The sequence below is a fragment of the Hyperoodon ampullatus genome (genome assembly GCF_949752795.1).
Source record: "Hyperoodon ampullatus genome assembly, chromosome: 7".
NCBI lineage: Eukaryota > Metazoa > Chordata > Mammalia > Artiodactyla > Ziphiidae > Hyperoodon > Hyperoodon ampullatus.
Window position 1 is genome coordinate 64,565,862 of NC_136920.1, and position 16,242 is coordinate 64,582,103.

A 16,242-nucleotide genomic window follows, 5' to 3' on the forward strand; every position below is an offset into this window, starting at 1 on the left:
CTTGTAGAGGCACTACTAAAAATCCCTTTGATTGGAGCTTGGGGCTTCCTGCTCAGCACACTGGTATGTGGCCTGTGAAAGCCAAATATCCATAATAATGTTAATATAGAAAACATCAGTTTAAAAACAATGTGGAATGGCCTCATTAACGCGGCGGGGATGAGGAAGCAGAACTGCCCCACACGTGCCGCAGGCTCAGTCCAGGGAGGCCGCAGGCTCCAGCGCGTGGCCACGGCGAGGGAGGGCACCAGCTTCAAAATAAGCGGCACCAACCTCGTCTCCCTCTCCCTATCACTCTTTCACATGAAAGTGTGTAAAAAGCAAATCAGCAAATAAACTCTAAAATAGATTATTTATTCCAAAAATCCTCTACTTTTCTTTTTACAGTGAGTGTACATCTCCTCTCATCTCCTGCACAACTCGCGTAGGTCCCTCTGGGAAGAAGGGGGGCAGAGCTACAGGCGAGTCTCTGGGTCCTGCTGCTAGCTGGTGCTGGGAAGTCAGATGTCGATGCCCTTGACCAGGGATGTCTCCAGCGTGATGTTGAACTCCTGCAGTGTCTGCAGCACGCGGATCAAGGAATTGACAAGTGTGTGGTCTTTGATCAGCGCCACATCCTCATACATGTGTGCGGTGATGGGGCAGTCAGCCAGCAGGGCAATCCAGTGGTGCAGGAGGTGATCTCTGGCAGGGAAGGATCAGTCCAGATGCGTCAGAAGGGAAAGGGAAGGGAGACGGTTAGTGAAAGCCCAAGGGGGAAACCTGCTCCATCACTCCCTGAACAAAGTCTGAAGCTGGAGGAGCAGATATCTCCCCGCAGCCCCCTTTCCCTCCCCTAAGAGCACTTGGCGGAGATGTCTCACACAGCTTTAAAAGGCTCCCACTGTGGGCTACCGAGCCCTAGGGATGCCAACCCAACCTGACCCAAACAGGCCCTGTCATCTCCCACAAGGCCTGCTCCGCCTCCCCCTCTAGCCCCCCAGACAACCCCACCAACAAGACACCATGTCCTGTCAGCAGCACTTCCTCCATCTCAACAGCCAATCTCTCCTAGATCGTCGCTCCTCCCCACAGCGACCACCACCAGGAATAACACTGCAAGCTGACATCCACATAGCACTCAGCATGTGCCAGGCACCATTATAAGAGATTTAACCTTCATGACAACCCCATGATGTGAGGTAGGTGCTATCAGTGCTATTATTATCCCCACTTTACAGATGAAGAAAGTGAGGTTGATGGAGGTTAAGCAGCTTGTCCAAGAGCACACAGCTAGTAAGTGGCTGATCTGCAATGTGAACCTGGTGAATCTGGTTCCTGAATCTGTTTTTAACCACTATGCCAACTCTCTCCCTTCCACGGCCTAAATAAAAACTGCCTTGTTTATCTGGGCTTCATGCCCTCACCTGACCCACTGGAATAACCCCTAACAATCTTGCCCATGCATACCATCCATGATATCAAATTACTATCATTTCAGTTCCCTGATTAAAAATCAACTCTGTCCCAGCTCCTCATGGCCCCTATCCCTTAAAGTGTTTCCTTCCCACATTCCACCTGTTATTTCCTGACCCCACATGCTTTGCTTCCTTTACGGCCTCTCTGTTAGTTCTGTCTGCTTCAAGCTCCCTCCTCACGTCTACCCTTCCGTTAAGGCTCACTTCAAATACCACCTACTCCCTGAGCCTCCTCTGATCCTTCTCCTCTACATTTTCAGCAAACGTTATGAATGCATACTTTTTTGAACTCTCGCAAACTTCTGCCTTGTACTAAATCATCAGGACAGGTGAACTTCTAAATGGTAGAGACCGTATTTTATTCAGCTCTATTCCCACACCTTCCGTGAGGCCTGGCATATTCAAATGTTTGTTAAAGAAATGACTAGATATATACACTCTACTTCAAATTTTGTCAGGGGGACGGTTTTATTCCTTCGCATCAAAATGTGGCCCCTCTTACCCAGTTACACACATACGCTTTCATCCCCACCCCACCCCTCTCTCACACACACACACACACACACACACACGTGTGGTACATGAAGAAAAGTAAGGGCCTCTACCAAGGCCTCCAAGGCCTCACCTGCCCAAGGGCACCTGGCCATTAGCCACTCCCCACCCCCGCACCACACTGGGCCTCCAGCACCACCTTCAGGGCTGGCTGTGTGCACACTGGGCCATGAGGCTGCAGTACCTGGCTCCCAAGCACACCAGCATCTGAAACTTGCCATCCTTGCCAATGTTCCGGGGATTATTGTTGATCGCAGTGACAAAACGGCAGAAGTTCCGGGCCCTCGTATGCCAGTTTTCCTCAGGAACAAGTTCATTCTGCTCCAAAGTCTCGTAATAGGTTTGTGCTTTTTCTGTGAAGAGGAGACAAGCTTGCCAGTGACAAAGGCTCTCAAAACCGACCTCTCCCTGACTGTCCTGTAGGCCGCTTGCCACAGGCCTACCTCCGTGTCAACGCAAGTAACTTAGTAGGAATAACATGAGTGCTCTGAGGCCACTGGTCACACTTCAAAATGATCCTTATGAATGTCTGGAATTCTGCTGAGAAAGAGGAATCTGCATCCTGCTGTGAAGCAGCCAAGTGCTTGCTTTTTGTTAGTTGTAGTCTCAGACTTCAATTCTAAAGCCATCCTAAAAATCACACATGACTGACCAACATTCAATACTGCATTGTCAACTGAAAATGAGAGAGACTATGTATATTTAGTTTGAAAAATTTGAAAATTTGTGTTTCATTCACTTTGATAGTATGGTTTAACTGGCCATTTTGTCTTTATGTTTTATTTTGAAACCATTTACTTTATAAAATGTTCCATTTGGATATTTATTTTCACTTTGAGTAAATTAAAACAATTGGTACTTTAAAAAAAATAAAAATAAAAAATGATCCTTATATTCCCTATCTCTGTATTTTAGATTTTTTATGTGGCCCTTGATATAAAGATGGTCCTTTCTCAACAAAACTCTTGAGGGAGAAGCTTCTTGCATCAAATTCTCCAAGGGGGTGTAACACAGGGCTTGGACTCCAATGCAACTGGTCTTTTGGACCTACGAGCAGGAAGTGTGAGGAGTCATGACTAAGCCTGTATTATATATGACAGGTGCCTGGAAAGAACCTTTCCTGTCCAATTCTCAGGAGATGAGGGGCGAAGGGTGGGAGGGCTTCTGTTATTACCTCCGAGAAAAGCCGGGGCAAACAAACACATCTAACCTGAGAGTCACCTGATTTGGCTTCTGTACCTCAGACCCCAGTGGTCAGCACCCACATTATGCTGATGATTACCCCATGTCTCCGCATGCTTTTCCCACCCTCACACCCTAGCCCAACTCACCCAAGAAATCCCAAATGAAGACATTTTTGAAGAGCCGCGGTGATTTAAATCCATGCTGGAAAGCCTGTTCCAGGGCCGAGACAAGGCCACATTCTCCACAAAGCAACAGCGTCAGACTACCTCGCTATATAAGGAAACAGGGGAGAGTGCCAGGCTTGCCTCAGCCAAGATGCCCTCCCACCACTGCATCCCCAGCCCACTGCCCACACCTGGGAGGGCAGCAAAAGACATGCAGGGACCTTGTCTAGTCTCCCCAGCACCTGGCAGGGCCTGACTTAGAGCAGCTCTCAGTGAATAGCTGCTGAATGAACAGATGATGGTTCTGGGCCCCCAGCAGGGGACAAAGCCCATGTGGCCAATGTTCAGGGAGACCCAGACAAGTTCAAAGAGGACAGAAATACACTGTCCATTGGAGGCCCAGGGACTCTGCTGGGTTGTCAGTGAGTAAGGAAAACAGGGCAACCCTAGGCACAGGCCCCCAGAGAAAGGAATCTGCTGAATCTCAAACTAACTGAGGCACACACTCTATGCACTGGGCTGTCCACAGCACATGGGCCTGGAACAAGATTATTCTCTCTTACTCAATATAAGGCCCTGGGTTGGAGGGCAGGGAGGCTCACCTCTTTCTCAGGCTTATGGAAGTGCTTCACGATGCCATTGACTGCCTCACCGATGGACTCCTGGATCTGCCCAGTGTTCAGCTCTGATAAAAATCAAGCAGATATCCAGTCTCAGGTTAACAGTACTTAGTTGACTGAGCAAAAGACTGAGGACACAGGAAGACCCACGGGAGAGGTAGGGCAGCTTGGACCCTGGGAAGAGTGGCTCTTGCCCACCCAACTTTGCTGAGCTAGCTCTTCCTAAAATCTTGGGACAAAAAGCAAAAGCTAGGATCTTAGAGTTCTGTCTCCAGGAGATGCTGGTCAAGTTTCTTCTCTGCTTTGCCCTGGAACTTTTGGCAACCAAAAGAGTGCCAAGACTTGACAGTAAAGCCCAGGAACAAGGAAGGGGAAGGCTAGAGAGTAAACCCCTCTCCTCTACAGGGGCACATACAAATAGCACAGAGGACCCAGGCCAGGATCCAGGAGCTCTCCCCTCTCCTTCCAGTCCTCTAACAAGAGGGCCAAACCCCCTCAACTGATTCATGAGAGGAGGGTGACAAATGCCTGGGGCTGCTTTGTCTTTGTCGGCAGAGGTGATTCCTGAGGCAGCTGCACAGGCTGCGGGGGATCCGGGCTCCCTTATCAGGACTTCCAGAAATCTGCCCATTCCCCAGGCAGGGCAACATGAGGGCCTGGCTCCATCTCCCACTTACTGGGCTTGCTGTTGGGTGAGATGGTAACGAGCCTCCGGATGACGCTGGGAGACTGCTGCAGGGGCGGGGTCCGGCATGGCCTCTCGTCCACCTCAGGCTGGGATGTGAGCAGGTCCCCGACTAGGACCCGCTCCAGGCTTCCGTCATCCATGCCCTTCCCCAACCACCGGCCACACGGGAACCTGAGGGTCAGGAAATAGCCTGTCAGAGCTGCCAGCTCCTTGAGCGTCCTTCCCCTTGCTGATCAGCAAAGGCCATCAAAAAGCCAATCCCTGGCCGGAGGAAGATGGCGGAAGAGTAAGACGCGGAGATCACCTTCCTCCCCACAGATACATCAGAAATTCATCTACACGTGGAACAACTCCAACAGAACACCTACTGAACGCTGACAGAAGACCTCAGACCCCCCAAAAGGCAAGAAACTCCCCACATACCTGGGTAGGTCAAAAGAAAAAAAGAATAAACAGAGACAATAGGATATGGACGGGACCTGCACCAGTGGGAGGGAGCCGTGAAGGAGGGAAGGTTTCTACACACTACAAGCCCCTTCGCGGGCGGAGACTGCAGGTGGCGGAGGGGGAAAGCTTCGGAGTAGCGGAGGAGAGCACAGCAACAGGGGTGCGGAGGGCAAAGCAGAGAGATTTTGGCACAGAGGATCGGTGCCCTCAGGCACACACCAGCCCGAGAGACTTGTCTGCTCGGCCGCCAGGGCGGGCGGGGCTGGGAGCTGAGGCTCGGGTATCGGCTTTCAGTCGGAGCGCAGGGAGAGGTCTGGGGCTGGCGGCAGGAAGAGAGCCTGAAGGGGTTAGTGCTAGCCCGGAGGGAGTCCGAGGAAAGGGTCTGGAGCTACCGGAGAGGCAAGAGACTTTTTTCCCTTTTGTTGCCTGGTGCGCGAGGAGAGGGCATTCCCCTCCCTCCCCTCTGCCTGAGTGAGCCAGAGCCCCCGAATCAGCGGCTCCTTTAAACCCGTCCTGTCTGAGCGAAGAACGGACGCCCTCCGGCGACCTACGCGCAGAGGCGGGGCCAGGTCCAAGGCTGAGACCCGGGAGCTGTGAGAGCAGAGACAGGGAAATCTCTCTGTGCAGCCTCCGAGGCAGCGGATTAAAGCTCCACGGTCCATTTGATGTGCCCTGCGTCTGTGGAGTGCATGAATGGACAGCGAATCATCCCAAATTGAGGAAGTGGACCTTGAGGACAAGATTTAAGACTTCCCCCCCTTTTTTTTTTCCTCTTTTTACAACGAATTATCTCAAATTAAGGAGGTGGACTTAGCAAGATTTCAGACTTTTCGCCCTTTTCCTCTTTTTACAACGAATTATCCCAAATCGAGGAGGTGGACTTGGAGAGCAAGATTTTTGATTTTTCCCCCTGCTCTCTTTTTGTGAATGTGTATGTGTAATCTTCTGTGTAAGATTCTCTCTGTATAGCTTTGCTTCCACCATATGTCCCAGGGTTCTATCGGTCCATGTTTTTTTTCAATAATTACTTTTTAATTTTAATAACGCTACTATATTTCATACTTTATTCTATTTTACTTTACCTGCTCTTTCTTTTTTTCCTCCCTTCCCTTCCTCCCTCCCTCCCTCCGCTCCTCCTTTCCTTCTTTCTTTTTCTTTCCTCCATCCCTCCCTCCCTCCCACCCTTCTTCTTTCCACTTTCTTTTTCTTTCCTTCCTCCCTCCCTCCCTCCCTCCTGTCTTTCTTTCTTTCTTTCCTTCCTCCCTCCCTCCCTCTCTTCTTCCATTCACTCTTCCTTTTGCTTTCATTCCTCCCACCCTCCCTCCTTTCTTTCCTTCTTTCTTTCCATCCTTCCTCCCTCCCTCCTTTCTTTCTTCCTTCCTTCCTTCCTTTCTTCCCTTCTTCCTTTCTTTCAATCTCTCTTTCTTTCTTCTACTAATTATTTCTCTCTACTTTTTCTCACTGTTATTCTGAGCCGGGTGGATGAAAGGCTCTTGGTGCTGCAGCCAGGAGTTAGTGCTGTGCCTCTGAAGTGGGAGAGCCAACTTCAGGACACGGGTCCACAAGAGACCTCCCAGCTCCACATAATATCAAGCAGCGAAAATCTCCCAGGGATCTCCATCTCAACACCAGCACCCAGCTTCAGTCAACGACCAGCAAGCTACAGTGCTGGTCACCCTATGCCAAGCAACTAGCAAGGCAGGAACACAACCCCACCCATTAGCAGAGAGGCTACCTAAAAACATAATAAGGCCACAGACACCCCAAAACACACCACCAGACGTGGACCTGTCCACCAGAAAGACAAGATCGAGCTTCAACCACCAGAACACAGGCTTTAGTCCCCCCCACCAGGAAGCCTACACAACCTACTGAAACAACCTTAGCCACGGGGGACAGACACCAAAAACAACGGGAACTACGAATCTGCAGCCTGCAAAAAGGAGACCCCAAACACAGTAACATAAGCAAAATGAGAAAGCAGAAAAACACACAGCAGGTGAAGGAGCAAGATAAAAACCTACCAGACCTAACAAATGAAGAGGTAATAGGCAGTCTACCTGAAAAAGAATTCAGAATAATGATAGTAAAGCTGATCCAAGATTCTATTTCCCAGATCCAAAATCTTGGAAATAGAATAGACAATATGCAAGAAACAGTTAACAAGGAACTAGAAGAACTAAAGATGAATCAAGCATCGATTAAAAACACAATAAATGAAATGAAAAATACTCTAGATGGGATCAATAGCAGAATAACTGAGGCAGAAGAACGGATAAGTGAGGTGGAAGATAAAATAGTGGAAATAACTGATGCAGAGAAAAATAAAGAAAAAAGAATGAAAAGAACAGAGGACAGTCTCAGAGACCTCTGGGACAACATTAAACGCACCAACATTCGAATTATAGGGGTTCCAGAAGAAGAAGAGAAAAAGAAAGGGACTGAGAAAATATTTGAAGAGATTATAGTTGAAAACTTCCCTAATATGGGAAAGGAAATAGTTAATCAAGTCCAGGAGGCACAGAGAGTCCCATACAGAATAAATCCAAGAAGAAATACGCCAAGACACATATTAATCAAACTGTCAAAAATTAAACACAAAGAAATCATATTAAAAGCAGCAAGGGAAAAACAACAAATAACACACAAGGGAATCCCCATCAGGTTAACAGCTGATCTCTCAGCAGAAACTCTACAAGCCAGAAGGGAGTGGCAGGACATAATTAAAGTGATGAAGGAGAGAAACCTGCAACCAAGATTACTCTACCCAGCAAGGATCTCATTCAGATTTGATGGAGAAATTAAAACCTTTACAGACAAGCAAAAGTTGAGAGAGTTCAGCACCACCAAACCAGCTTTACAACAAATGCTAAAGGAACTTCTCTAGGCAAGAAACACAACAGAAGGACTATACCTACAATAACGAACCCAAAGCCATTAAGGAAATGGGAATAGGAACATACATATCAATAATTACCTTAAATGTAAATGGACTAAATGCTCCCACCAAAAGACACAGAGTGGCTGAATGGATACAAAAACAAGACCCATATATATGCTGTCTACAAGAGACCCACTTCAGACCTAGAGACACATACAGATTGAAAGTAAGGGGATGGAAAAAGATATTCCATGCAAATGGAAATCAAAAGAAAGCTGGAGTAGCAATTCTTATATCAGACAAAATAGACTTGAAAATAAAGATTATTAGAAGAGACAAAGAAGGACACTACATAACGATAAAGGGATCGATCCAAGAAGAAGATATAACAATTGTAAATATTTATGCACCCAACATAGGAGCACCTCAATACATAAGGCAAATACTAACAGCCATAAAAGGGGAAATCGACAGTAACACAATCATAGTAGGGGACTTTAACACCCCACTTTCACCAATGGACAGATCATCCAAAATGAAAATAAATAAGGAAACACAAGCTTTAAATGATACATTAAACAAGATGGACTTAATTGATATTTATAGGACATTCCACCCAAAAACAACAGAATACACATTTTTCTCAAGTGCTCATGGAACATTCTCCAGGATAGATCATATCTTGGGTCACAAATCAAGCCTTGGTAAATTTAAGAAAATTGAAATTGTATCAAGTATCTTTTCCGACCACAATGCTATGAGACTAGACATCAATTACAGGAAAAGATCTGTAAAAAATACAAACACATGGAGGCTAAACAATACACTACTCAATAACGAAGTGATCACTGAAGAAATCAAAGAGGAAATTAAGAAATACCTAGAAACAAATGACAATGGAGACACGACGACCCAAAACCTATGGGACGCAGCAAAAGCAGTTCTAAGGGGGAAGTTTATAGCAATACAATCCCACCTTAAGAAACAGGAAACATTTCGAGTAAACAACCTGACCCTGCACCTAAAGCAATTAGAGAAAGAAGAACAAAAAACCCCCAAAGTTAGCAGAAGGAAAGAAATCATAAAGATCAGATCAGAAATAAATGAAAAAGAAATGAAGGAAACGACAGCAAAGATCAACCAAACTAAAAGCTGGTTCTTTGAGAAGATAAACAAAATTGACAAACCATTAGCCAGACTCATCAAGAAAAGAAGGGAGAAGACTCAAATCAGTAGAATTAGAAATGAAAAAGGAGAAGTAACAACTGACACTGCAGAAATACAAAAGATCATGAGAGATTACTATAAGCAACTCTATGCCAATAAAATGGACAACCTGGAAGAAATGGACAAATTCTTAGAAATGCACAACCTACCAAGACTGACTCAGGAAGAAATAGAAAATATGAATAGACCAATCACAAGCACTGAAATTGAAACTGTGATTAAAAATCTTCCATCAAACAAAAGCCCAGGACCAGATGGCTTCACAGGCGAATTCTATCAAACATTTAGAGAAGAGCTAACACCCATCCTTCTCAAACTCTTCCAAACAATATCAGAGGAAGGAACACTCCCAAACTCATTCTACGAGGCCACCATCACCTTGATACCAAAACCAGGCAAGGATGTCACAAAGAAAGAAAACTACAGGCCAATATCACTGATGAACATAGATGTAAAAATCCTCAACAAAATACTAGCAAACAGAATCCAACAGCACATTAAAAGGATCATACACCATGATCAAGTGGGGTTTATTCCAGGAATGCAAGGATTCTTCAATATACGCAAATCAATCAATGTGATACACCATATTAACAAGTTGAAGGAGAAAAACCATATGATCATCTCAATAGATGCAGAGAAAGCTTTCGACAAAATTCAACACCCATTTATGATAAAAACCCTGCAGAAAGTAGGCATAGAGGGAACTTTCCTCAACATAATAAAGGCCATATATGACAAACCCACAGCCAACACTGTCCTCAATGGTGAAAAACTGAAACCATTTCCACTAAGATCAGGAACAAGACAAGGCTGCCCACTCTCACCACTCTTATTCAACATAGTTTTGGAAGTTTTAGCCACAGCAATCAGAGAAGAAAAGGAAATAAAAGGAATCCAAATTGGAAAAGAAGAAGTAAAGCTGTCACTGTTTGCAGATGACATGATAGTATACATAGAGAATCCTAAAGATGCTACCGAAAAACTACTAGAGCTAATCAATGAATTTGGTAAAGTAGCAGGATACAAAATTAATGCACAGAAATCTCTGGCATTCCTGTACACTAATGATGAAAAATCTGAAAATGAAATCAAGAAAACACTCCCATTTACCATTGCAACAAAAAGAATAAAATATCTAGGAATAAACCTACCTAAGGAGACAAAAGACCTGTATGCAGAAAATTATAAGACACTGATGAAAGAAATTAAAGATGATATAAATAGATGGAGAGATATACCATGCTCCTGGATTGGAAGAATCAATATTGTGAAAATGACTCTACTACCCAAAGCAATCTACAGATTCAATGCAATCCCTATCAAACTACCACTGGCATTTTTCACAGAAGTAGAACAAAAAATTTCAAAATTTGTTTGGAAAAACAAAAGACCCCGAATAGCCAAAGCAATCTTGAGAACGAAAAATGGAGCTGGAGGAATCAGGCTCCCTGACTTCAGACTATACTACAAAGCTACAGTAATTAAGACAGTGTGGTACTGGCATAAAAACAGAAAGATAGATCAGTGGATCAGGATAGAAAGCCCAGAGATAAACCCACGCACATATGGCCAACTTATCTTTGATAAAGGAGGCAGGAATGTACAGTGGAGAAAGGACAGTCTCTTCAATAAGTGGTGCTGGGAAAACTGGACAGGGACATGTAAAAGTATGAGATTAGATCATTCCCTAACACCATACACAAAAATAAGCTCAAAATGGATTAAAGACCTAAATGTAAGGCCAGAAACTATCAAACTCCTAGAGGAAAACATAGGTAGAACACTCTATGACATAAATCACAGCAAGATCCTTTTGGACCCACCTCCTAGAGAAATCGAAATAAAAACAAAGATAAACAAATGGGACCTAATGAAACTTCAAAGCTTTTGCACAGCAAAGGAAACCATAAACAAGACCAAAAGACAACCCTCAGAATGGGAGAAAATATTTGCAAATGAAGCAACTGACAAAGGATTAATCTCCAAAATTTATAAACAGCTCATGCAGCTCAATAGCAAAAAAACAAACAACCCAATCCAAAAATGGGCAGAAGACTTAAATAGGCATTTCTCCAAAGAAGATATACAGACTGCCAACAAACACATGAAAGAATGCTCAACATCATTAATCATTAGAGAAATGCAAATCAAAACTACAATGAGATATCATCTCACACCAGTCAGAATGGCCATCATCAAGAAATCTAGAAACAATAAATGCTGGAGAGGGTGTGGAGAAAAGGGAACACTCTTGCACTGCTGGTGGGAATGTGAATTGGTACAGCCACTATGGAGAACAGTATGGAGGTTCCTTAAAAAACTAAAAATAGAACTACCATATGACCCAGCAATCCCACTACTAGGCATATACCCTGAGAAAACCATAATTCAAAAAGAGACATGTACCAAAATGTTCATTGCAGCTCTATTCACAATAGCCCGGAGCTGGAAACAACCTAAGTGTCCATCATCGGATGAATGGATAAAGAAGATGTGGCACATATATACAATGGAATATTACTCAGCCATAAAAAGAAACGAAACTGAGCTATTTGTAATGAGGTGGATAGACCTAGAGTCTGTCATACAGAGTGAAGTAAGTCAGAAAGAGAAAGACAAATACCGTATGCTAACACATATATATGGAATTAAAAAAAAAAAAATGTCATGAAGAACCTAGGGGTAAAACGGGAATAAAGACACAGACCTACTTGAGAATGGACTTGAGGATATGGGGAAGGGGAAGGGTAAGCTGTGACAAAGGGAAAGAGAGGCATGGACATATATACACTACCAAACGTAAGGTAGATAGATAGTGGGAAGCAGCCGCAGAGCACAGGGAGATCAGCTCGGTGCTTTGTGACTGCCTGGAGGGGTGGGATGGGGAGGGTGGGAGGGAGGGAGATGCATGAGGGAAGGGATGTGGGAACAGATGTATATGTATGACTGATTCACTTTGTTATAAAGCAGAAACTAATAAAAAAAAAAAAAAAAAAAAAAAAGCCAATCCCTGAGGAGAGGCTCTGAAACCGGGCTAGGGATCCTCAAGGCCCTGCTCCTCATCCCACCGTGCGGCATCAGGGAAGCCACCCGAGTGATGGGTGGCCTGGAACCTGTGCACAGCGATGTCATACACCTTCACTTGTAAAGCCCTCCTTCTATTTCTTTTCAGGGCATGAGGCAGAGCCAAACAGGAAGTTGCCTCAGCCTATCACAACCTAAAAGGTCGCCTTGAGAACCCCACATACCCAAGCATCAAACACAGTCCCTGGTGGTACACCTAGCCCCACTGTCTCAGGGCATAGCTGAGGGAACACTTACTTGTAGGTATGTCCGGTGATCTCATTCCTGACCATCACATACTCAACAAGCCATTTGGCATACAGCCCAGAGTTATCATGGCCTATCTGCACCGTAGTGAGCTTCCCCAAGTTCTGGTACTGTGAGAGAACAGTCAAACAGAGAAGATGGGGTAGGTCAAGAAAACAGAAGAAAAGCGCCACACTCCTCAGAGGCACACATCTGACTGGCTCCCTGCAACCTGGCCCCCCAGTATCTGCAGGGGCAGAGCTCATGGCTCCACCTACTGCCAAAGCTGGCAGCATAGTACTACCTCATGAGGCACGATGCCAAGAAAGAAAGAGACCACTAACTGGAGGAAGACTAGGGCCTGGGAGCAGAAGGCTCTGGAAATGGCAGAGCAGTCTGAGCTCTCTGTGAACATTTGGGCTCAGCAGCTGAAAGAATTCTTGGGGATTTTTCAATACACCATGGACAAGGAGGTATGCAAGTCCAGATGGGTGCCTTCCAGCCAGAAACCATTTAGACAGGGCAGGTTCCCCCGTCCTCAGGTCAACCCTTGGCTCTGGCCTCTGATCGTCTTGGGACAGGTCAGCTGTGCTGAAGCGTAACCCTGTATAGAGCAAGGCCTCTAAAACCCTGGAGGAAGCTTCCCAAAGTAGCTGTTGAAACTCAGATCCCCATAGAGCCTGGGGCTGTGGTCACTGGGTAACACGTACCTCGAAGGTCATCTCTAACACGTTCCTGGGAATCTGCAGGATGTGTGTCTCACCCAGTTCTCCCGAGATGCAGATCCATGGGTTGGCGGTGAACATGGAGCCCCCCAGCTTCTTGCTTGGTACGATCAGGATGTGGTAAGGAATCACTGTTTAGGGGAAGCCACAAAGGCATTGGAGGGGATCAGGAATCCCTCCCATACCTGAGAGGGCCCTGACCTGCCCCAGGCGTGCTGGCATGATTGGGGTTCCTCGTACAGAGCCTGGAGCAGCAGGTCCTGAGGACACAGTCTCTGGCCAGCTTAGAATATTAGCCAATCTTCCCCTCAATCTCACTCCTCCCAGGGTTATCACCCAAACATCCAAATCCAAGCCCATCTGCAAGCTCAGAGCTAAGTAAACCTGTTCCTTAAACAATATCACCAACTCAACACTGCACTGAATTGCTTTTCAGAGCACTTTTCTATCTATCATCTCAAGGACTCTAGAGAGGCCAGGCAGGTATTACAATGCCTTTTCTGAGGAACTGAGAGGGAAACAGTTTCCCCCAGGTCTCCTATATTCCAGTCCAGTGCTGCTTCCACTGAAGCCTACAACCCTTTTCTCTGAGAGGGAGGATGGGTGTCATATAGAACAAGAGTCCACACTGCTGAAGCTGCTGAGTCACTGGCCAAACAACTAGTCATGGGGCAAATTCAGACCACCCCCCACCAAACAAAGCATCCTAGCACCAAAGAAAGTTGAGGCTCCAAGGGCCTTCCTTAGACCATTTTAAACGCTCTTCCTTGCTCTGCAAATAGGGAGACTGAGCCCCACTGCAGGAGGAGACACTGCTCACAGATCCATAATGAGTCAGGGCAGAACAGGGCCTGGACCCAAACCTCCACTGCCATCTGGAGTTCTTTCTGCTACTTCAGGAAGAGTTGTTGTTCCCTGGGGGCTGGTCTGAAACTTTCTGTGATGCTGAATGACTCTCTCAGCCCAAAACAAGAGGGAGATTTCTTTACAGATGTGCAGGGAGGGCAGTGAACTTCACCCCCCACACCCCACTCCACCTTAGGCCCCCAGCGCCCAGGACCACAGTGACAACACAATGGCCAAAAGCGCTGAGCTCCCCTGTTCAGAACAAGAGTAAGAAGCTTGAGAGAAAATACAACCTCCAAGGAGGGCAAGTACACCTCCCTCCCCACAGAAGAAAGTACAAGTGATAAGCTTTCTTTAAAGGGGGAGAGTAAGTTAGCCTCAGACAGGCTCATGAAGACTGGCATTGGGAAGGCTAGTGGGGAGCACAGGGCTACTCACAGATAGTTGTGAAGACATTGGTGAAGCAGAAGTAATCGACGGCATTGAAAGAGAGGAGGTGATAGAGGAACTGCTCCTTCTCATCGTCACAGCGCAGGAAGGCATAGCGCTTGTACAACTTTCTGTCGGAGAAGAGGCAATACATCAGTCTCCCAGACAAAAGGAGGGGTAAGAGGCTAGAATTATTCAGTTCTGGAAGGATACAGCTAAGGGAAGAATGTGAGTCAAGCCTCAAGCTCTTTAGGACCACCGAAAAAAGGAACAAAGCCAGCTACTCCAACTGAGGGCTAGAGGGAAAGTGGCTTTAGCTACAGCAGGAACAAAAACCAAACTCCATCTGTGTCCAAGAGTTGACGTTACTATAATGTAAAGTGTCAGACATCATGGGATCTTCTTTCCTAACCTGAGGGCTTCTATAGGGCATCACCCCAGTGTATGGTGTAGGAGTAGCAACAGGAGGAGGTCTGTGGTCACCGTTCCTTACCAGGGCTAGTCTCTGACCCTCAGCAGACCTGAGACCCACAAGTCAGAACACTGCTCTGGACATGAATGTAAGCTGAGGACAGCTTCAGAGGCAAGGAATGGAATGAACCAGGTCACAGGCAAGGAAGAGCTGTGCAGACGATGTCCTTCCCCTCTTTTCAAATTTCCTCCCATCCCCACCCCTCATCCACTGCTCACTCATCAAAGGCCAACCCCTCTGCCTGATACTGCAGGCCTTCTGGGCCTGCACAGCAATGGTACCTTCCCCAAGTAGCAGGGACACAGAGAGCCAAATGCACAGGCCCCCAGCACAAGAAACACACAGAGAACAAAGGAAGGTCCCTGTCCTGCCTGCCCAGACTGCAGTCACCATGCCAGAGAGGTATGGGATTCAGTAGACCTGTGAGGTTCTACCTAGACAGTTTATAAGGTAGTTTCCACAGAAAATTCACCAACCAAAACCTACTCTGTGCAGGTGCTGGAGAGGGAAGCACCTATCCTCACATACAGTCTAGATGAATAAATCTGATAAAGGCCACAGTATAAGACATAATGAGTTGCCAAATGAAAGGCACTCTCTGGGAATTTAAAGGCCCAGAAGTTTCGTTGGTCCTAGAACAGCAGGGCCTGAAGGACAGCACGAATTTAGACAGGGGTTGTAGAAGAAGCAGAAGGACAGGGTATAAAAGCCAGTTTGGCTAGAGTTGAGGGCTCAGAGAAGTGATCACCTAAGCAATGAGACTGAAAAGTCTGGCTAGGGTAAATGAAGGCAGGCCCTAAATATTCAGGCTAAAGAGTTTGTAATCTGCCCTACAAGTAATAGGTTTCTTAGAAGTAAAGGGGAAGCCATAACCAACTTCAAGAAATTTGAATTTAGTACAGCTGAAGGGTGAAAGGGGCATGAGGATGAAACCTAGGGAGTGGCAGTGAATAAGGAGACAGATGGAACAGCGGCTAAGGACCTGAAATGTGTATGTGGGAGGTAACGCTAAGCAAGGAGTCACACGAACTCCAAACTGTGAACCGAGGTAGGGAGAAGGAGTACTGGGAGAGGTAAGTGGTTCATGCCTCCAATGAAAGCAAATTTTAATAAGTGGAAAACAAATGGATAATGATAACACAGACCACCAGTGGTAAAAAAAAAAAAAAAAAAAAAGGAATGAACAAATACTGTAACAAATGCTATGGGTGCCTGGAGGAGGAATGGACTAAGTCTC

General features: G+C 46.0%; 1 protein-coding gene across 2 annotated transcripts in view; it reads right to left on the reverse strand.

Moving 5' to 3' along the window:
* Positions 1-338: 338 nt before the first annotated feature.
* Positions 339-16,242, reverse strand: part of DENND5A (DENN domain containing 5A) — a gene marked incomplete at its 5' end in the record, with an annotated part of 116,709 nt that continues 100,805 nt past the window's right edge. For both annotated transcript variants that reach the window (XM_079708805.1, XM_079708804.1), the window contains 8 exons: positions 339-684; positions 2,194-2,362; positions 3,341-3,464; positions 3,961-4,043; positions 4,656-4,837; positions 12,546-12,664; positions 13,244-13,389; positions 14,543-14,664. In XM_079708805.1, the coding sequence (XP_079564931.1) occupies positions 501-684; positions 2,194-2,362; positions 3,341-3,464; positions 3,961-4,043; positions 4,656-4,837; positions 12,546-12,664; positions 13,244-13,389; positions 14,543-14,664 (1,129 nt within the window). In that variant the 3' untranslated portion in view covers positions 339-500. The remainder of the gene's footprint in view (positions 685-2,193; positions 2,363-3,340; positions 3,465-3,960; positions 4,044-4,655; positions 4,838-12,545; positions 12,665-13,243; positions 13,390-14,542; positions 14,665-16,242) is intronic.